At 43.8% G+C, this 22,667-nt stretch overlaps 1 protein-coding gene across 3 annotated transcripts in view; it reads right to left on the reverse strand.

Moving 5' to 3' along the window:
• KIF26B (kinesin family member 26B) overlaps positions 1-22,667 on the reverse strand; it is a 566,488-nt gene that overhangs the window by 199,654 nt on the left and 344,167 nt on the right. The window contains exon 1 of one of the 3 annotated variants that reach the window (XM_063666595.1): positions 8,535-8,940. The exons of the other annotated variants lie outside the window; for them this stretch is intronic. Within the exon in view, the coding sequence (XP_063522665.1) occupies positions 8,535-8,557 (23 nt within the window). The 5' untranslated portion in view covers positions 8,558-8,940. Of the gene's footprint in view, positions 1-8,534; positions 8,941-22,667 lie in introns of those variants that run through there. 3 annotated transcript variants of the gene reach the window in all.

Here is a 22,667-nt window from a genome sequence, read left to right on the forward strand (position 1 = left end):
GTTCAAACAACAACAAAATCACCTAATGATTCATTTCTCAGAACACATCCCCATCATTCAGTGACACATGACTATACTTAATTATTATTATTATTTTTTTTTTCAGATGGAGTTCTACTCTGTCACCCAGGCTGGAGTGCAGTGGTACCACCTCGACTCACTGCAGCCTCTGCCTCCTGAGTTAAAGCAATTCTCTTGCCTCAGCCTCCAGAATAGCTGGGATTACAGGCACCCACCATCACACCTGGCTAATTTTTGTATTTTTAGTAGAGATGGGGTTTCACCATGTTGGCCAGGATGGCCTCGATCTCCTGACCTCGTGATCCACCCGCCTCAGTCTCCCAAAGTGCTGGGATTACAGGTGTGAGCGCACTGCACCTCGCCTCACTGTACTTAATTTTTACCTAATCTTTTTTCTCTGTCGGATACTCAAAGCTTCTTAACTAAAACAAATGAGACTGTATAAATCTGTTACTAAATATAGTAAATATTCTATTACAGGACACAGTCATCCATTTCACTAGGAAAGAAGTTTCCATCTTCTGAACTCTAATAACTCTCATTATATTTTTAAAATAACTTCCTATGTATATTATTTACCTATATGTCTTACCTCCTTTCAAAGCTCTAAGCTTCCACGGGGTAAAGCCAGTATCTTATTCAAATATTTATCCTCTACGTTACAAGGGCTTTATGAACATTGGTTGAATGACAGAAATCGTGCACAAAGGGGTCCGGGAGTCAGTGTGTAAGAGTGTAGCAGTCCTCACTAACTAGCTCATGGACTCTTAGCAGCTTCCTTACCCAGAACATCATTCTTCAAAGATTTGAAAATCCACAAAATACATGATCTCTGAGGTCTCTCCCAGCTCTGAAATGCTATTGCTCTGTAACCCCCGCGGCGTTCTGACTCATGACTAAAAGCATCCTAAATGTTGTTCTACACTTCTTCGGTGTTTTAGAAGGCTCATCAGTATTTTTTCCCACTATTGTGAGTTTTGGGAATTTGCCTTAATGAAGTAACTGGTACCAGAATGCTGGCAGTCAGTGTTTACTACAATTGTAAAAAAGCCTTTGAATTGCCTAAAACATGGTATAAAATCCCGTGCTTTTTACTACAGGTAGTTTCCCAGTGATGACTTAGGACTTTTCAAGTGAAATCAAGTTGTTTAGACTTTATCTCCTCTTCTTTCTCCTGAACAGTTTTTCCTTCTCAAGCAAGGATTTTTAGAAATGGATATACTAATACCAGCTCAAGATAAATAGATACAATACATTAACAAGTAGCCTAGGTTGACTCAGTAACAAAACCCAGGTGTGGGTCCATTATTGGCCCATGGTGTCCTGTTTCCAGTCAGCTGTGATTGGTCTTCATCACCATTGTAACATCCTACTTAAGGGGATGTATTACTAATCATCGCCCGCTCTGAGAATCTGAAACTATGTTGTCTTAGTTATCATGAAATATTAATAAAATTATATGACACCTGCCGGGCGCGGTGGCCACGCCTGTAATCCCAGCACTGTGGGAGGCTGAGGCAGGTGGATCACAAGGTCAGGAATTCAAGACCAGCCTGGCCAAGATGGTGAAACCTCGTCTCTACTAAAAATACAAAAATTAGCCGGTTGTTGTGGTGGGCGTCTGTAATCCCAGCTACTTGGGAGACTGAGGCAGAGGATCGCTTGAACCCAGGAGGCAGAGGTTGCAGTGAGCCGAGATCGTGCCACTGCACTCCGGCCTGGGCGATAGAGTGAGACTCATTCTCAAAAAAAAAAAAAAATTACATGACACCATTCACTTTCGTGGTGCTGTGCATACACAGAGAATCACGCCAGTTCCTCTGCCCAAATGCCCTCCCTTCCCAGCCACCTCCTGCTCACTCTTCTAGACCCAACTCTAATATGACTCCTTCTCTCCGAAGCAGAATTATTCATCTCTTCCATATGTTCTGTGCTAGCAGAGCTACCTTGTGGCTTATCACAGGTATTATAGTTGGGATAGTTTGTGTGTTCACCACTCCTCTCTTTGATTCATTTTTGAATCTCCAAAACTTTACACAGCACCTATAATACATTAAGCGCTCAGTAAATGTTTGTGTGGCAAATATCTGCTTCCTGCCCTCCGTTTGGTCTGCAGGTCTCTATTTTCATATTAAACTGTTGACTGGATTTTTCCTAAACTCCCAATAAAGTTTCAAAAGCATAATGCAACAGAGGTTAACATTTGTATTGATTTAGTCATTGTCACCAAAAGCTAAATGCTGGAAACTATTTCTCCCATTTCCTTTTTTTTTTTTTTTTTTTTTTTTTGAGACAGAGTCTCACTCTTTCACCCAGGCTAGAGTGCAGTGGTGTAATCTTGGCTCACTGCAACCTCCGCCTTCTGGGTTCAAGCAATTCTCCTGCCTCAGCCTCCCTGCCTCTAGCTGGGGCACGTGTCACCACACCCGGCTAATGTTTTTGTATTTTAGTAGAGGTGGGGTTTTTGCCATGTTGACCAGGCTGGTCTCGAACTCCTGACCTCAAGTGATCTGCCCACCTTGGCGGCTGGGATTAAAGGTGTGAGCCACCACACCCGGCCCCATCCCCATTTTTATATTCATGTTCAACTCTTTTCCTATCCCAGTGCCACAATGCAAATTTTTGCCTACACTCACTAATTAAATACCAAGAGAAAGCCCCCCACTCCGACCACGGTCAGGTGGGGGTGAAAGCAGCAGCCGTGGGGAGCAGCCAGAGCAATCAGCCCGGCGCCCCCTCCCCACCCCCAAACACCCCCAGTCACCAGCTTTTAGTCCCCAGTATCCAGGGACAGTCTGGCAACCGGAACTTTCGTGTTCAGCTGAAGAGAATGTGCAAATGACAGTTTTGGCTGTCAAGGAGCCTATTACCTAAGCAAGGAGCTTACATATTTATGAGCTGACATCTCAGATTTGTGGCTTTGCAGTATTCCTCAACTTCCCTTTAGAGCAGCCAATAGGCACAGACAGGCCTTGCGGGCTCATTACTTCACCCCACATCTCCCCCCCCACCAAGACACAGCAGGTGGTTCATTTGTGGAGACACCCAGGGTCAAAGCAAAGTGAAAAATGAGCCTGCACCAACTCCTGGGCTGGACCTGAAGAGGTGAATAATAGACCCACAGTGCATTCACTCTATGGCAAAGGCAGCTGCAGCGGGGCGTTCATATAGATGCAAGTAATATCAATACATACAGCCCTACAGAGCTGCCTATTAGCAAATCACGCTCACGTACGTGATTTCATGTCATCCTCTGCGCCATCTTGTGGCTCTGCATGAGGACTGGCCATGGGAATGGACCATTCCTATTACACGTTTTGTTGTTGTTGTTCTGCAAATAACATTTTCTGAAGGAAAAACAGACCCTAACACCATGGAAGAGCTTGTTTCATCACGGACCAGAGTTCAAGCATTGCTATGGAAAATGTATCATTCTGCTGATAAAAAAGATAAATCCAGATATGACCTGCAAGGCTGGGTTCAGAAAGAGAGAGCAATACGGTGCCATTCTCTTTAGTCCTGGATAGTCCCACCATGAAAACAAACTCAGGGGAGCAACAGAATAGAATCCAAATACTCCTCCAGGGAGAGGACTCATGAGATACAACAAAAACCCAAGTATGAGGCTATCGTCCAAACCCAGCTTTGTCAGACTCAACACCCTCTGCCCTTTCCCTGACCATGCTGCCTCCATGAGGATTCTTTCTCTTTCCTCCTCTGCTTTTAGAAATCATTTTCCCTTCTCCACCCTCACAGGCAGGGGTCTGAAGTCCCTCATTCGTACCCTGGGCCAAGCCGAGTTACAGAGTGAGCCCTCCCAGTGCCACTGACTTTCAGAATCTTACCTCTCATTTTGAAATGAAAAGTTTTGTTGCTCACAGTTTCAACCATCAGAGGTTCTAGCCCACATAAAGCCTGGCCTGCTTCTACAACAAAGAATGGGCCCACACTGCAAGGACAGTATAAAAGAGAATATTGTCTTGTTTCACTAAAATGTATGAATCTCAGTATCTGAGAAACCAACCAAAATATTGGTATAAAAAAACGCTTTGTCCTCACACTAACTTAAAACTGAAGGCAACTGCACAGCACTCTACTCATCAAAGCTTTCCACACACATTATTTCATTTCATCTTCACTCAAGACCTGAGGCAGGGCAGGGACTCTTCATCCATTCCTTCTGTCATTTACGCATCCGTTCGGCAAACATTCATTGAGTGCTGCCCGGGTCTTGACACTGAAGGCAGAGCTTCAAGACAGAGATTACAGTCGAGTGGGAAAGGCAGACAGTGATGGCTGCGCGGTGAAGCATGGAGAGATGTAGGTGCCATAGGATGGCAGAGGAGAAGCCCTGACCCTCTGGGGCTCAGGGGATCAGGGGAGGTCTCATAGAAGGAGAGAAGAAAGGAGCCAGCCAGGAGGAGGACCCGCCGTGCTGAGGGACCGGCATGAGTCAAGGTGAGGAGAGTGGTGGAGTAAGGAGTAACCCATTTAGGGCTGGAGCATGGAAGAGGGGTGATCATTTTCTTAAGATCACTCAAATGGTTATGCACAGAGCTGGGACTCAAACACCCAGGTCTTGACTGCTACTCCAGCATGCTTTCCATGCTGTGACATTGCCTCCCTGTCTTCCCAGGTCCCCTGTCATTAAGGATCTGGGTCCTCTGTTGGAAGGTGTCTGAGAGACAGACCTACCGCTTACAGGAGAACATGAGGACAGTATTGACATCAAGGCTATGACCAGACGCTAAGCTAAGCACCATGCATTATCTCATTTAATTCTCGAAAAACCTAATGAGGTAAGCTTCGCATGCATTTTACTGATGGAGAGAATAGAAGTCAAGCAATGTACCAGCAGTAGTTCAAATGGAGGTAACAGCTCTGGGTTCTACTACATTCAGATGTTACCTAATCGCCGCTCTTCCACTGACTCCTAGAGGAAGATACGAGAAAAAATGTCTAGGAGAGAAGCCAAGTCCTTGCTCTGGTCAGGAAAACTTGCAGAGGCATTTTTCACAGGTCATTCTCCAAATTTATTTTAATTTTCTTTTTTAAAAACCTTCATTATATAAATGTCTATTTTTTATTTTATTATTATTTTTTTTTTTTTGAGATGGAGTCTCACTTACTCTGTCGCCCAGGCTGGAGTGCAGTGGAGGATCTTGGCTCACTGCAACTTCTTCCTCCTGGGTTCAAGCGATTCTCCTGCCTCAGCCTCCCGAGTAGCTGGGACTACAGACACCCGCCACTATGCCTGGCTAACTTTTTTGTGTTTTTAGTAGAGACGGGGTTTTGCCGTGTTGGCCAGGCCAGTCTTGAACTCCTGACCTCAAGTGATCCGCCTGCCTCGGACTCCCAAAGTGCTAGGATTACAGGTGTGAGCCACTGCGCCTGGCCTTATTTTTTATTTTTTAACTGACAAGTGGAAGTTGTATATATTTATCATGTACAACACATTGTTTTAAAATATGTACACATTGTGGAATAGCTAGACCGAGCTAATTAACATATGTATTATCTCACACACTTTTTTATGGTGTGTGAGATAATAAAATAAAATCCACTCTCTCAGCAGCAATTTTCAAGGACGTGATGCATTGTTATTAACGATATTTACATGTTTCTCCCCCGCAGTGTCTCCAGTGGAAGAAGTGGGAAGATGAGGTTCGGAAGGGGTGCATTCTTTCAGCGTGCCACAGGCTTTGCAGCAAAACTCACCAGGAGCTTGAGAGTTCTCTGCAGTGTAGATGAAATGAGGGAGGAATGGAGTTTTCAGGGAGAAAAATGTGGGCCGATGTAACACTAAGGCCAATTAGCTCAGACAAAGGGCAAAAACGAGAACCGGCAACCTGTCTAGTAAGAAAAGTGAGCAAGGCCCTAATGCAGGCGCTGTTCCTCAGAGTTCAACAGCTGAAGGCCACGCTTGGTTTTTACAACATTTCTTGGGCTCCCAGCTTTTCAGAACAGCACCCGTTGTTAGAAAGACGGCTGTCCAGAGAGAGAACATACCAGCATAGTGGGATCGTTGAGCAAAGCAAGAACACTGGCGCTGGATCTCAAGCAAAGCTTTCTGGCAGAACATCAGGCCGAAATGAAAGCTTCGTTCCACGTGTAAGGCACTGATCAGTTTAAGAGTTTTCTTCACCATCTGCCCTTATCAGTTTAGACCTGCTAGGTGCTTCACAGAACTTTGCTTGAAACTTTAGAGACAACCCACCTCTCTCTCTCTCTCTCTGTCTCTTTCTCTCCTTTCTTTCACCTTGACTCTGGTATTTTTTTTTAATTGCTCAGCAGTTTTCCCGATGCCAATCAGCTGCCTCTCTCAAAGACCGTGTGCAGGTATCAGCATATCTGGTCTCTTTGCTCATTCACTGCTAAAAAGCACTCTCCGTCCTCCACGAAAACACGTGAGATTCTAGAGGGGGCGGCGGGGTGGGGGTGTGGGGGTGCGGGTTGGAGCTGTGAGAGGCACAGGCTGGGGGGTGGAGGAGAGGGTGTAGGAGGGTGGGGTTGCTTCCTCTGTTAGTGAGCAGAAACTCGAAAGATGGTTTCTTTTTGCTTTTTCTTTTCTATTTCTGGAGCAAGCTTTCTCCTTTGCTCAAAATCCAGGGGCATGATGAAAGACTGTCTGTCTCCCCTAACCCAGAAAGGCTATAACTGGTATCTGCTTTAACAGGAAACCCAAAACAAGGATGAGAACTGGAATTTGGGTAAGAAAATTCTTCCTTTTTTAGTCATTGTTTTTTAATGATTTTCCTTTCCCCGGCATGATTTTTGCTCTAGGTTTTCCACTCTGCTTCAAGCCTCTTCCAGATGCAGGAGTCTAACAGAGTCCACGTAAACAAGAAAACAAAACAAAACGGCACAAGATCGAAAGCTTTTCCCCTTGTGATACAACCACTTTATGTGCAGAGAGGTGCTCACGTGGTGCTGCCAACATGTGTTTTCTGTCTCAGATTTCCCTTGATAACAAAGGACATATTTTAAAAGGCGTGGCCCTAGGTGCATTTGGCCAGCAGGAATCCGAGTGGAGTTTGGGGATTTCATTTGGCTTTAGGCTGATCCCCTCGGGTGCCCAGTGCTACAGCCCTTGATGATGTTAAACCCCAATTAATAAAGTTAGGAACACTTTGGGTCAGGTTTGTAAGATATGATCTCATTCTACTGCTCACAGAACTGATTTAATATTCAGGAATCAACTGAGCTCATTCATTTCCAAAATTGGCAGCCCTGCATGTTGCTTTACAGTACTCCCTCTGTCCAAGGCTGGGCAGGGCATTTTGAAAGGAAATCTGTAGAAGAGTCTTTCATGATGTTCCAAGACTCAGAGAGAAGGATGGGGGCTGGGAGACAGGCAGGGTGGACAGGTGGGAGGGGCAGTAGCTCTGCCTGGGGTATGAATGTGATAGAGAGAGAAAGGCAATGATAGCTCGGAAAAACTCATGACTCTTATTGTTAGAAATCCCACTTCCAAATCTATGCAAGTTTTAAGAAGTCAGAAATAGCTGCATTAACATTACTGCATGGACTTTTTTTTTTAAGTTGCAAATGACCACAAAAAAATCAGCCATCTCTTTTGATGACCTTACCTAAGTGATTTATGATCTTAAAAGCCTCCTTTAAAATACTGCTTTTTAATCAAGACAGTTTATGTTACTCTTCCTATACAAAATTAACCTCACTTCAGATTTCGAAGAAAAGGCAGATCATATTTTTAAATTTCAATTTCTCATCTTTTAAATAACTGTTCCTTTCTCTTGTGAAATAAACTGATTTTGGTCTTCAAGTGACTTGTTTTTCCTCCCTGAATACCTAGGAATTGAAGTGCTTAAACCAAGCCCTAACACAGAAACATGGAAAAGTCTCTGACTGGTATAAACTAGCAATGACTAGCTTTCCACTAGACAGTGGCCTCAACCCAAGAGTGACCAGACATTGTACTCTAGAATGGGGAGATGTCCAACCTCAAGAAAAGTTGAAATGGACAGGAAACATAGTCAACATTTGACATTAGTTAAAAAACAAAACCAACCAACCAACCAAACAAACAAAAACCCTCACATTTACGCAGCCAGAAAGAACCTGCTCTGAAAGCCACAGGCTAACTTCATTTTTATGATCCTGTAAAGAGAATACATTTCAGTTCTGTCTTTGATTCTAATATGAGCCAACGTCAAATATTTTAGCAACTCTGAATACGCCTAATTATAGCAATGACTGTCAGTTCAGAAACCTTCTTCATTTATTACCCATTTTATTCCCATCCTCCGGAGGATGTTTGTAGCTTCTATGTCGGTAGTTTGTGGGTCTCTTCTGATAGAACTAGGTATCCTGCAAGTCCACTGAACAAGAAGAAAGCTTGCACAATCTGGACCCTCCTAACTTCTTTGAAATGCTTTATACATTTTATTTTTACTTTGCTCAAAAGGAAACTGAAAAAGTTAAAGTAAAAAAAAAAATAGCAAGAAAACAGACCACCTAACTCCAGCAACATATATAACTGCGTTACTTACACTGCTTTCCAATCCATCATCATTGATAAGTCATGGCTAAATAATCAAGTGCAGAATCCATTTCTTCACGTCTGCTAATAAATAGCTTCTCTCAAATGTCTCTTGCAGATCTGGGGCCATCTCAGGAGAAAGTGAAATTGTGCGAAGGTGAAGGAGGAAAGGCTGGAAAATTCTAAAATCCATAGGGGTCTGAGAACTCTCAGAGCAGACCCTGGTGAAACATTCTTGTGATTCCAGCCTTTGGCTAAACCATGATCCTGGCCTCACTGAGCTCCCAGCCACCTTCCCAGTGCAGCTCAGCCCCTGCTCCAACATTGCATTTCCCTCCAAGAACAGTGCATGCATGGGAGAGGAGCTTACAGAATCCTGCCAGTCCGCACATGCAAGCACACTTCTCAGAGGAAGCTGCACCAGTTTCACTCTGGTGTCTGCTATCTCAGAGAGAGAGAGGGAGGGAGGGAGGGAGGGGCAGAGGCAGGCAGGCAGGGAGGGGTGAAACAGGGAGAGAGGGGAAGAGAGAGAGAGAGAGAGAGAGAGAAGCTCTGCTAAAAGAGACAGCCGAGAAAGAAATACTTGCTATAACTCCCATTAACCCACAGTAGCTTAGGGTTCTTGGCACAGCAGCTGCAAAATATACTGTCAAAATCAAATGTTTAAAATATTTAATTGTACATCCCTGTACACATTTAGCCACGTATGTGCAGACAAAGCTGATGGAAGCCAGGTTTTGTATATGTCTGTGACTCTGCAAGGGAACACTTGTAGACAAACAGATGCGGATATATATCCCCATGAGAATAACATCTGCGTGCACGTGTTTCATTTCCTAAGTGAAATTGTCTAGTCTCACAGTTTGCACACCTTAAAACTATTCCAATGCTCTCAGTAATGAAAGTGCAAACCCGACAAACAGCCCTTTGCCTCTGACCCCATCTCATCTCTGATCATGTTTTCCTCAGTTTGGTCTGGGTTCTTGTTTCTTTTTCCCTGCCTCAGGAAAGAAACCCCCAAAAGAGAAGAAGGTAGAGAGGCGAGGCAGGAGCTTTCAATGTGACTGTCAATTTCACATGCTCCACTCCACTGTTTGTGGCACTGCAGCCCAGGACCCTCCACAGACCCAGCCAAAGCCCAGATGATGCCCAAGGGAGGGCGTGGCATGGAGCAGAGACATGAGACCCACAGATGGGGCTCTGTAATAGCACAGGAACTGGTGAAGATGTTTAAGGAAGAAGAAGCAACAGAGGAGCTGAAGGCAGGAAAGCAGAAGAGAGAAAGGCACAGGTGAGGCAGGCTGGGAGGGGCAGTCATGCTGGCAGGAAGCACAAGGTCGCCTGTGACTGATTCCTGAGTGGTCTCTCCAACCCTCCCTCTCTTTATGAGGACTCTGTTCACCTGCATTTCTCCATGTGGAGTCCCAGTCATCTGCACTAGAGATACCTGGACCCAACCCCAAAGATTCTGATTGAGCTGGTGGGACCATCTGCATTTTACCAAGCTCCACAGATAGTTCTGCAGGCGGGAGTTTCTGGAGACCCATTGCTTCATTGCTATTGAGCAAGTGAATGGATGAAAATTGAATGATGTGAGAAGAGATCCTAATGGAACACCTATGGGAACGCCAACATTTATGGAGGATAGGAGAGTGGAAACGAAACTGAAGGTGAATGGTCAGAATGGTGAGAGGGGAATGAGGAGGGAGAAGAATCACTACACGTGCTATGCTGTTCCCTTTACCTGGAACATTCATCTTCCTCAGGCAAACCATCTCTTAAAACCCATTTCAAAAGTCTCATCCTCTTAGAAACTTTTCTAACTCTCCCAGGCATAGGGAATGGCTCCAATCCCATCTTGTTTGTATTTCTCATTGTAAGTACCTCTACACACTGCCCTTCTTTATTGGCTGGTTTCTCTCTTTCTCATTCTCGGATGATGAGCTGTTTTATGTAGACTAGATGATCTCTCAGTCATCATTACATGTCCCCAAATTCTGGAAAAAGTAGCTACTCCATGTGCATAAATATATCACAAGAGGATTTCTTAACCTGAGGATTTGGTACGTAGACGTTTGCTCTACTATTGGTGTTTAAACTGAACATCTACCTCCATTTCACACACTATTTTCATGCATGATACACTTCACAGTAAAGAAACACTTTAAATGTTTCTTTATTAGGATTTAGTCTAGAGAGTTATGACTTAGTGGAAAATGAAGAGAAAAAGTTATAAGGAGCTAATCTAACAAGGAGATAAGACAAAAGGCAAAGAAAGTACCAGACTGAGGTGAACTCAGTACAAGGTGCAGCAGTGCAGATGTGGTTTTTGATAAATTGATACATTTGGGACTCAGAAAGGTGTCACCCTTCCATTAATGGTGACAAAGAAATCACCTAAACAGATATAAGCTGCTCAAAGTAAGAGCGAACTTACACTCACTCTTCTGGAGAACGACCACCACAATTAGCCCCAATGTATGAAAACGGTCACTAAACTTGGTGAAACAGAGGTGGAATGAAAGATACCAAAATAATTAGCAGAAAACAAAATCACCCATCTACTTGGCTTAAAAAAAAAAGAGGAACTGTAGATTCAAAGTTAGGGATCACACAGCACTTGGGGAGGCTGAGGTGGGCGGATCACGAGGTAAGGAGATCGAGACCATCCTGGCTAACATGGTGAAACCCCGTCTCTACTAAAAATACAAAAAATTAGCCAGGCGTGGTGGCGGGCGCCTGTAGTCCCAGCTACTTGGGAAGCTGAGGCAGGAGAATGGCGTGAACCCAGGAGGCGGAGCTGGCAGTGAGCCGAGATCGTGCCACTGCACTCCAGCCTGGGCAACAGAGAGAGACTCCGTCTCAACAACAACAATAAAAAAGTTAGGGATCACACTAATCATCGAATAGATGAATGAATGAATGGAATGGTGAAGGGTCTAGAACATCCTTGGGGAAACACCAGCACTTGAGGGGCATTTCAAATACTGTTTTCATAGTTTTTAAAGTGTTTCATCACTTGGTGTGTACACCTGAGGAATCATGGCTCAGAAAAGCTGAACGACTTGCTCTTGGTCACACAGCTACTAACTTCCTGAACGAGATCTGGAACCCGATCTTCCACATTCAATCTGCTACACTTTCCACTGCACCACATTAAGCCCCAGTGTATGAAAATGGTCACTAAACTTGGTGAAACAGAGGTGGAAATGAAAGATGCCAACAGGAATCCATCTTGAAACACAGGAGAAGGCCATCGCAAGGACCAAAGGTTGTTCTCAAAACATCTGTTGGCAAGCAGCATACGTAGTGCTGTGAGGCTGGGAATCCCTAACCAGAAGTTTGGGGTGGCCTGGCTGGGAAGACTGCCTCCCAGGACTCCCCTCTCCACTGTCTCTCGTGTTCACCAGCAATCCTGGGGCCATGTGGAGGGGACATGGAGATGTGCCTTCTAGATCTTGCTTCAAGGGAGGACTTGTTGCCCCAGCTGTGGGCAAGTGGCTTCCAGCTGACAGCTCCTTCAGGATTTGCTTCCACTGGAGAAAGCCACAGAATGCTGCAGAAGGCCAAGGGCCTGGCCTTCCCAAGGTGGTTCACATCCAAAGACTGATGGCAGTGAGGGTATAAAGGCCCAGCCAGCAAGTCCAACGCAGGACACAAGGATGGGCCATTTATGCTCCAGCGCTTCCCTGTGGGGCTGGCCAAGGCTTTGTTAGCCTGTTTGGCAGTTTGACATTTTCCTTGGTACAATCCTGCATCCTCCTGGTTTCTACGGGTGTGGATTTCCAGTAAACATCCTGCACGCACAGCTCCACCTGAGTGTTGGCTTCCAGGGAAGCCAGGTTCCAACCTGCAACCTTCTGCTCTGTTTCCAGACTTATTACCAGCAATCTCCACATACACTGACCTCTGCTAATTTCGAAGCTTCTAAGCAACAAAAATGGACTCTTCCTCCCTCGCCAAAATGTTGGGCAGCTAATTTTATCTCTAGAGGTCTCAGTTCTCTCATCTAGAGGAAATTAGAGGCAATGGAGCCCTCGGGCCTCCTGGGAGGTATGAGGAAGTCTACCCTCCCCGGACCAATACTGAGGGTCTTATAAGATTTCACTTCAGGCTGGGCACCGTGGCTCACGCCTGCAATCCCAGCACCTTGGGAGGCCGACGTAGGTGGATCACCTGAGGTCAGGAGTTCAAGACCAGCCTGGTCAACATGGTGAAAGCCGATCTCTACTAAATACCAAAAAAATTAGCCAGGTGTAATTACATGCCTGTAATCCCAGCTACTCGGGAGGCTGAGGCAGGGGAACTGCTTGAACCCAGGAGGTGGAGGTTGCAGTGAGCTGAGATTGTGCCATTGCACTCCAGCCTGGGCAACAAGAGTGAAACTTCATCACAAAACAAACAAACAAACAAAAATTCACTTCCAATGGGGAGTTTGCAGTTAAAATTTTTTTAAAAGCATTGCTTCTGATGATCCCATAGACCCCTCCCATCTGTAGTTTTCTATGATGCTGTGACTGTCTTCAGAAGACACAAACAAGCAGAATAACAAAATGGTACCTAAAGCCATCCACTAATTTGAAAAACAAATCAACTCATATATAAAGACAAGACCATAATATAGATTAAGAGAGTGATGGCTTTAAGGCTAAATTCTGGTTTATTGGACAGATAGTGAACTATAAATGATGACGGAATTAAGAATAGTTTCCTGAAGGGGTTTGGACAATTTATTACTTTACAGGGCTATCAGGAGGACTTAAGATGGGTAAAGTAAAATAAAAAGTTTTCAGTTAAATGAACCAAATTCCATGACTGTAGTTTGCAATGATCTCTTTCCTCCTGGCGCCGAAACACAGGAGTGTCTGTGACAAAGGCTAACTGAGGGGACATCAGAAATTAGGCCCCACTGTCCCTGTTAATATACCTGAGAGAAAGAAGTAGTTTCTTTATTCCCTGCTTATAGGAAAATACCATTCCAAGTGATGGCTAAAAAGAAAATAGAAGCAGCTAAAATTCGATGGAAACACTCGATGTAAAAATATATGTATGTATTCACATGCAAGAAGGAAAGTCTAATGGTTACTAAATTGTTATAAATAATGAAAAACTCTAAACGAATCGTACCCAAATTACCTTAGAATTTCCCTGTGGGAAATACCTAATGTATGAAAATCCTTAATCATTTAAAGACACCAGGATTAAAATGAATCATCTGTATTCTGAAAATACAATGCAGACATGGTTAAAAAGAAATTTGTAAAATTTGTGCTCCTTGATGTACTGCACCACCAAATCTACACATTTTAGTAGTGTTTATATTTGGTAATTATTTCTAAAATCCATATTGTTGAGACAAAAGGAATGAAGGTACATTACAGTATATAATGACAACTGTATATAATGCTTTATGTATGAGCCGCAGTGGCTCATACCTATAATCCCAGAACTTTGGGAGGCTGAGGTGGCTGGATCACCTGAGGTCAGGAGTTCAAGACCAGCCTGGCCAACACGGTGAAACCCCGTCTCTACTACAAATACAAAAATCAGCAGGGCGTGGTTGCAGGCACCTGTAAACCCAGCTATTTGGGAGGCTGAGGCAGGAGAATCACTGAACCTGGGAGGTAGAGGTTGCAATGAGCCAAGATTGTGCCACTGCACTCCAGCCTGGGCGACAGAGTGAGACTCCCTCTCAAAAGAATGAATGAATGAATAAATAAATTCTTTACATCTTTAAAACTTCAATTGTCTATAAATACAGATCCCAAGTCTGCTAATAAGAAAACTACACAGCTGACATTATCTGGAATAGTCAGGCCTTGTGTATACCTATTATAGACTTATTAAAAAAAAAAAAATAGGCCAGGCACAGTGGCTCACGTCTGTAATCCCAGCACTTTTGGAGGCCAAGGCAGGCGGATCACTTGAGGTCAGGAGTTCGAGAACAGCCTGGCCAACATAGTGAAACCCTGTCTCTACTAAAATACAAAAATTAGCCAGGCTTGGTGGTGGGTGTCTGTAATCCCAGCTACTTGGGAGGCTGAGCCAGGAGAATCGCTTGAACCCGGGAGGCGGAGGTTGCAGTGAGCCGAGAGTGTGCCATTGCACTCCAGCCTGGGTGACAGAGCGAGATTCTCTCTCAAAAAATAAAAAAGTACTTTATTGCTTAATTTTCCAACTACAAACCATCATTTAGTTTGTCATTCCATAGGAAATTAGGGATTTATTCATTTAAAATTCATTAAAATTTTACCATTTCTTTTGTAGCCTTGCTCCCTGCTTTCTATGAGGAGATGGAGCCAGCTCTGACCACAGCTACAATTTTAACTAAGAGGAGAAGGAAGGGAAAGAGCAGAGAGGCTGGGCACAGTGGCTCATACCTGTAATCCTAGCACTTCAGGACGCCAAGATGGGAGGATCACTTGAGGCAAAGAGTTCGAGACCAGCCTGGGCAACATAGTGAGACACTATCTATACAAAAAAATTTTAAAACTATCTGGGAGTGGTAGCATGGACCTGCAGTCCCAGCTACTGAGGCAGGAAGATTGCTTGAGCCCAGGAGGTCGAGACTGCAGTGAGTAGTGTTTGTACCACTAGGCATCACAGGGGTGGCACTTCAGCCTGGGTAACAGAGCAAGACCCTATATCAAAAAAAAAGAAAGAAAAGAAAAAGAAAGAAGAAAGAAAAACATGAGGGGAGGGAGGAGGGAAGGAGGGAAGGAGGGATGGAGAAAGAGAGGAAGGGAGGGAGGGAGGGAAGGAGGGAAGGAGGGATGGAGAAAGAGAGGAAGGGAGGGAGGGAGGGAGGGAAGGAGGGAAGGAGGGATGGAGAAAGAGAGGAAGGGAGGGAGGGAAGGAGGGAAGGAGGGATGGAGAAAGAGAGGAAGGGAGGGAGGGAGGGAAGGAGGGATGGAGAAAGAGAGGAAGGGAGGGAGGGAGGGAAGGAGGGATGGAGAAAGAGAGGAAGGGAGGGAAGGAGGGAAGGAGGGAAGGAAGAAAGGGCAGAGAAAGAGAGAGAGAGAGAGAGAGACCAAGAAGGAGAGAGGAAAGTGTTTGGGATGGAAGGTAGGAAGGGGTTGGAGGAGAAGCTCTAGAATGGAGCCATCCGGGCCCTGGGGAGATGGAGAGAGCAATGGGTGATGTAAAGCTCCCCAGAGAGAATAGGGCCCAGGGCCTCCTGTCTTCCCATGCTGCAGCACTGACCTCTTGGCCTTGCCCTCACCCACTCTACTCCAGAAGTGTGCAGAGAAGATATGACAGAAAGCTTGGGGACTAGTACTTTATTCAGCAGCCCCTAGGGGATATGAAAACGACTGAAGCAGGACCAGGTTCCTTTCCTTAGGAAACCCTTGTGCTGGCTGCATCAGAACACTCAGGAGAGAACAATCTTCTACAGACAGCCTTTGGATCATGTCTCTGACCAATGCCTGGGAAAGGACTACTAAGGTAGCTGGAGTCATGTGGCATCAAATCCCATAGCACAGATGGGTTGGCTTTAGAATAGCTACCAGATCCTTACAGAAGAGACTCAAACCTGCATAAGGCAAGACAGCCACCCTGCGGCAACGCCGAGAACAAAACCAAGTTCTAGCTCCAAGTCCATTGGTCCAGCCGGTGCTTCCAACACACCCATCACCGCCCAGCTCTCTGATATGGACAGTCATTATCCCTCAGATACATGGTGCTGGGATGCCCTTTATCTTTAGTCTCACAGACTTAAGAGAGGGTTTTTATCCCTCTCAAAAGAACGGAGAAATTCTCTCCGTACAGGGCATTTGAGAACAGAGCTCTTTTGTTGCAAATAGTCAGAACATCAAACATTTTTTCAAAAAATAAAAGGTCAAATACCTGTAATATTTAGTTAGATCTGTATGGAACAAAGGAAGTACTTTCAAGAATGTAAATGGTGAATTTGGCACATGTCAATATCTTAAAAACTCATTTGGCATGAGGTATGTACAGGGTGGTAGGTACTACCCAAAAGGAGCTTGGCACTTCATACAAATAACAGTTTAATTCATGTTATATACATGAAATATGAAAATCTGTACATAAAATCTATATATTAATTAGCTATCCTTATGAGAAAAATGATACATGAAAATCTAGATGTAACTTTTAAAAGACAAATCAGGAAATTTTATGTGTCATTTAAAAAGAGTTCACCATGGCTGGGTGCGGTGGCTCACGCTGTAATCCCAGCACTTTGGGAGGCCGAGGCAGACAGATCACCTGAGGTCAGGAGTTCAAGACCAGCCTGACCAACATGGAGAAACCCCGTCTCTACTAAAAATACAAAATTAGCCGGGGTAGTGGCGCATGCCTGTAATCCCAGCTACTCGGGAGGCTGAGGAAGGAGAATCACTTGAACCCGGGAGGCGGAGATTGCGATGAGCTGAGATCGCGCCATTGCACTCCAGCCTGGGCAACAAGAGCAAAACTCCATCTCAAAAAAAAAAAAAAGTTCACCATAAGCTTCTTTTCCAATTAATACAGAAATTTTTCAGAGATATCCCCCTCTCATGACAAACAGTTGGTACCCACTGATGTTCTTTAACCCTCCTACTATTTTATGTGTCTTTACTTATCCAGAGGCATGTTCTTCATACTTAGATAATATCTATAATCATAACTATTATTTTCATTCATTCATTCAACAAATACATACAGAGAGTGCCTGAAACAAAACAAGACCAGCCTAGTTTTGATCTTCATTGAGGTTGCAGTCTAAACTAGTCATGGTTTGCCAAGACAATTGTTGCTTCTTCTTCTTTTTTTTTTTTTTTTTTGAGACAGAATCTTGCTCGCTCTGTTGCCAGGTTGAAGTGCAGTGGCACGATCTCGGCTCACTGCAACCTCCCCCTCCTGGGTTCAAGCAATTCTCCTGCCTCAGCCTTCCGAGTAGCTGGGATTACAGGCGTGCGCCAATACACCCAGCTAATTTTTGTATTTTTAGTAGAGACGGGGTTTCACCATGTTGGTTAGGCTGGTCTCGAACTCTTGACCTCATGATCCGCCCACCTCGGCCTCCCAAAGTGCTGGGATTACAGGTGTGAGCCACCCTTCCCAGCCTGCCTCTTCTTTTTAAACATAACATCCCCTCACTCCAACTCATTTTCAAAAAGATGTAACAAAGTATGTAACGTTTGATCCAGGTCTTCATTAAATCTCCAGTTGGAAGAAATCATGCTGCACTCACTGTCCATATAAAGTAGTTCTAAAACAACAGACAAGATTCCTTTTTTATCAGAAAAGCAAGATCTAGTTATCTGTCCACCTATATTACAGGTCTGGTGTTTGTCTCATCTGAAGTGCACGCCGCCTTCATTGGTTTGTATGAAAACTTTGGATGGTGAATGGCCAAGTTCTCAGATTATTATATAGATGGTACAGCTGGCGTCCCAGGAATGTGCGGCAGTGCAGTAGGTACCAAAATATCAGGGTAGCACAATGTGGGCATGATGAAGCAATTGCCTAGTTCTAAAGACGGAAGTGCAGCAGAGCCAAATTTAGCAAAAGGCTCAACAATCCTCCGTCTGTGTGTTGACAAAGGAATAGAATTATTTCAGACTGCTATATGCCTCTAAATATATGGCTAGTCTTAGCAAAAATGCATTTGTTTATACTTTCGGTCACAAAGTCTAATTTTGATATGAATTCCTACTACCACACTAGTCCAGTGGAGCAATTATCCTCCAATTAAAAAGTGCTCTGCAGATAAAAACTAATCTCTATGATACCTCTGCAGGCATGATAACTCTTCTAAAGCAAGATTATCATCTCTTTGTAAATGTAGGAGAAAGAAGATATTTATTCCACTGGCTTCTTAAGAACAGATGACAAAGAACTCTGACCCTAGCATCAAACTAAACTGGGTTCAAATCTCTCACAGAGTAAAAACAAATCACCACCACAAATGAGTAGCTAGTCCTTACCATATGCCAGGCCAGGTTCTCGGAGCTGTGTATATATCAACCGATTTAACCCTCATTACAACCCTGTGACATCCACAACACTATTATCCTTATTCTACAGATAAGGACATTGAAACACAAAGAAGTTAAGACCTTTTCTCAAGGTCACATAGCTCATAAGTGGCAAGGCCAAGATCCGGACCCGGGTGGCCTGGTTGCAGTGTCCTCTCTCAAACTTTCCACACCAGATTGCCTCGTGTAAATTACTGAAGTTCTCTAAACTACTGTTCTGTCCATGAAACGGGGATAATAATGGTACTGACCTCACAGGATGGCCGGAATGTTTAAAATCGTGCATCTGAAAGTGCTTATAACACATCACATACACGTAGTAAGCGGTCTTGATTTTAACGAAGGCTGAGTTCGTCATTAGAACTCCGCCTGCATAGAAAGATTCCTCTTTGATTGTCAGGGGATGGAGGTGGCATTTGAGGCAGCTCTGGCAACGCTGCTCACTGACTTACAAAGAAAGGGGCAGGACCTATGGAAGGAAGTGAATTTCACCATCCTCACTGCAGCTCTTGTGTAAGATACAAATCAATTAATTCATCACATTCTTATCCCATTCAGCATCTCGCCATCAGGAGGCCCCTGCCCAGCTCTTCGGAGTTCCTCCTCTGATTCAACTGTGGCTTCTCTAGTTGGCCGGGGCCCAGCCCTCGCCCTGGTGAAGTTCGAGAGCTACATAAGCTGCCTTGCCTTGGATGTTCTTCTGAGAGTTTGGAAGGAACTCTAAGTCAGTTTCTGACAAGTTATTGGCAAAAGGAGATGAAGCGCTTGCCAATTTGCTTCAGGCACCGAGCATGTTAACAGGTATTACACCAGGTGTTATTAATACGTTACTTACAACAAACCCAGTTTTCAACCTATTGTTTGGGTTATATAGAGTTATGGATTTTATACTTTACAAAGTACTGTATTTTTTCTAACTGAGAAAACTTAGAATGTGTGTTGAAGAATTCAGTCCTCAAATGTGAGATGTATTTATTACAAATGAGTCTTATTTCAGAATCAGTTTGTGGGTTAAATGACCAATACCATTCCTTCAAATCAATCACTTGCTAAAGCCGAAGACTGGGACAGGTGTCACTCCCAGGGCTAAGCCAGTAAAGCTTACAGGAATGAGGTCAGTGCCCTGATGAAATGGCTTTCTTTTTCCTCTCAGGAAAGTCGACAGCTTCCACCCAAAGAAATTTCAGAGCTGGAAGGAATAGCTTTGAATGCTCTACACTTGGGGGCTTAGACAATGAATATCTAAGACACAGTAGTCCTAAAAACTTCCACTGTTCTTAGCAAGCACAGGGACTGTCTGCAATCTAATTGATGATGTTTAGCTATCCAGCCTAAAACAAAGCGCGCATTGGAAGTCAGAGAACAGGCAGGAGGGAAACACTTCAACTCAGCCCAACCCTCAGCAAATTCCTAGAAGGGGGAAAATGTCTCCCTTAGGAAAATGACCGTTTGATACATTCCACACTGTGTACCTTGCACCCATGATTGCTTTAGCACTTTACCAGGCATCAGACCTACTAGCCTGAATACCACAAGCACAAACCGAACCAAACAAAACAAGGCCTCTGTCCAGCTCTATGGCCCTCCAGGCCCAGGACAGCAATTGGCTAACGGAGAGCCATGTGCCCTACTGAGCTATTTCCAGACAACGTGATTTCTGAAGAAATGCTGCTCACTTTGCCTCTCTGTCCCCCTCAAATTACTTTAAAGTGGAGGTCTTTAATATATGTAAGTGGAACTTTTTGGCTTACTCAAATTATACTATATAAAGTTGTCTATTTATCTATGGGCTAGGGTTCCAAGCTGTGTGTCCTCAGCCAAGTTTACCTGTCCCGGAATAATAAAATCATATAATAATCTCTACCTCACTTCCGATAGACTATGGCAGTGCAGGTTAGCTATGAATTAGGGACTCTACCTCTATTTGGCTTTGCCTCTAGACTTACCATGTAGCCTTGGCTAAATCACCTGTGTATCTGGGCTGATTTATTCAACCTCTTCAGACTATCATTACGTTGGATTAATCTAGGTTATATTTGTAAAGGATGACCCTTTCCAGGAAAGGAAACCACAAACACACACAGACACACACACACACACACACACACATCACTATTATTCTAGTGTTCTCTTACATTTTTAATATGAGTCAACGCTAAGGACATTGAGAATTGTCCTGAGTTTGAAGCTCCCATACATCTTTCTCTTTGGATGAAGGTAACATGAGCTGCTCGACATCACTGAAATAAAAGAGATTTGGTCTAGATAAAAACTGATTAAAAAAAAAAGGCAATCCAAGTTGTTCCTTCAGGAGTCATACTAGCCCGGCAACCGGCTGCCTCATGAATGTAACTCTGTCTGCTTTTCTTAAAGAACACTTGCTAATTTTCCTCTTCCCATCTAACACACACACACAAAAACTTCCCATTTTCCTCACCAGTTCCTCGACTGCATTTACTATCTGATGCAAGAAGAAGAATGTGAACCCGTCAAAGAAACACAGGTAGGGAAGAGAGAGGAGTGAGAGACTAGCCTCGTTGCCTCCTGTCTTCCCCAGTACCTCTCAGATTCTGTACCTGGAAGGACAAAACCAGGAGGCAGTGGGTGGAAACTGGCCTTTCTTGCAGGCAGCCTGGAAGAGCAGCTGTTGAATTATTGAAAGCTCCTGGCTAAAAGAAAGTGAAATATTAATGACCATATTACGGAGAGGAAGAAAATTTGACAATCCACACAGATTTAAACTATCTTTTCAGGAAGAAAGCTCAGTATACATGATTGAGTGCCCTCAGACACAGCTTGGAAGAAATGATCCCTTTGCTTATATGCACGCTCTGATTGCCAACTGCTGTGCTCTCTCCTGCCCCTCACTTCTGCTGGTTGCTGTGGATAAACAGTTTTCAGCTACGTTCATAAGCTCTATTTTCAGCATGTTCTTCCTTAACCCAGCTGCCTCTCCAGTGAAGATGTTTGCTGGCGGAGTCAATGATAACATTCCACTAGCTTCTAATTAAACACACAGAGCCAAGACTGATAACCTTCACATCCAGGCTGACTTATCATCTGAGTTGCCCCTGAGGTCTCTGATTCAATTTCCAGCTTCTCTGACCACACTAAAGCGAATTGGGTTTAAAATATTAGAATATAAAGTATGGCAGACCAGGCTTTCATCCCACTTACCTCGCCCTGCTCCCAGAAGGAAGACTTCTACACAGAAAGGAGATATGCAGGGAAATGGAACAAGATGGCAATTTGATGGATAATAATAAATAATGTTTGAATGTTGAAAAATCAACTGCAAGTTACATATGCAGTTTGAGATGAATGATAATATGATAGAATAAATCTCAGCACTTTGGGAGGCCAAGGCAGGCAGATCACGAGGTTAGGAGTTCAAGACCAACCTGGCCAACAAGGTGAAACCCCGTCTCTACTAAAGATATAAAAATTAGCTGGGTGTGGTGGCGCGTGCCTGTAATCCCAGTTACTCAGGAGGCTGAGGCAGGAGAATCACTTGAACCCGGGAGGTGGAGGTTGCAGTGAGCTGAGATCGCGCCATTGCACTCCAGCACCTGGGCAACAGGGCGAGATTCTGTCTCAAAATAAATAAATAAATAACAGTCCTTCAGTATACATAGTATAATAATGTGTGGATTAGTTATTAATTTACATTATAGGAATAGTTATTTAATATTTGAAGTACCTTAGGAATACACACTTCAGGGGTGATTGGTTAGTGCTTGATATGTAAAATTTTCATGATTTCATTTCAAACTATTGTCTGAAATCCACTGAAATTTCTTCTTTAACCTGTTGGTTATTTATAAGTAGAATGCTTAATTTCTAAACATTTGGTGATTTTCTGATTTTCTATTTTTATGGTCATTGATTTATAGCTTAATTTCTCTCTGGTCAAAAAAAAAATACTCTGAATGAATTTAGTCCTTTGAAATTTGTCAAGAATTGCTTTAGGAGCCAACATACGGTCAGTTTTGGTTAATGTCCCAGTTGTACTTGGAAATGAATTGTGTCATTGTTGAGAGATTCAGATCTTCTCTCCTTACTGATTTTTTGTCTGCCTGTTCTATCAGTTTTTGAGAGAGACATGTTGTTTCTATGATTACAGATTGGTTTCTTCTTTTAATTCTGTATATTTTTGG

The sequence above is a fragment of the Pongo pygmaeus genome, chromosome 1 (genome assembly GCF_028885625.2).
Source record: "Pongo pygmaeus isolate AG05252 chromosome 1, NHGRI_mPonPyg2-v2.0_pri, whole genome shotgun sequence".
Classification (NCBI taxonomy): Eukaryota; Metazoa; Chordata; class Mammalia; order Primates; family Hominidae; genus Pongo; species Pongo pygmaeus.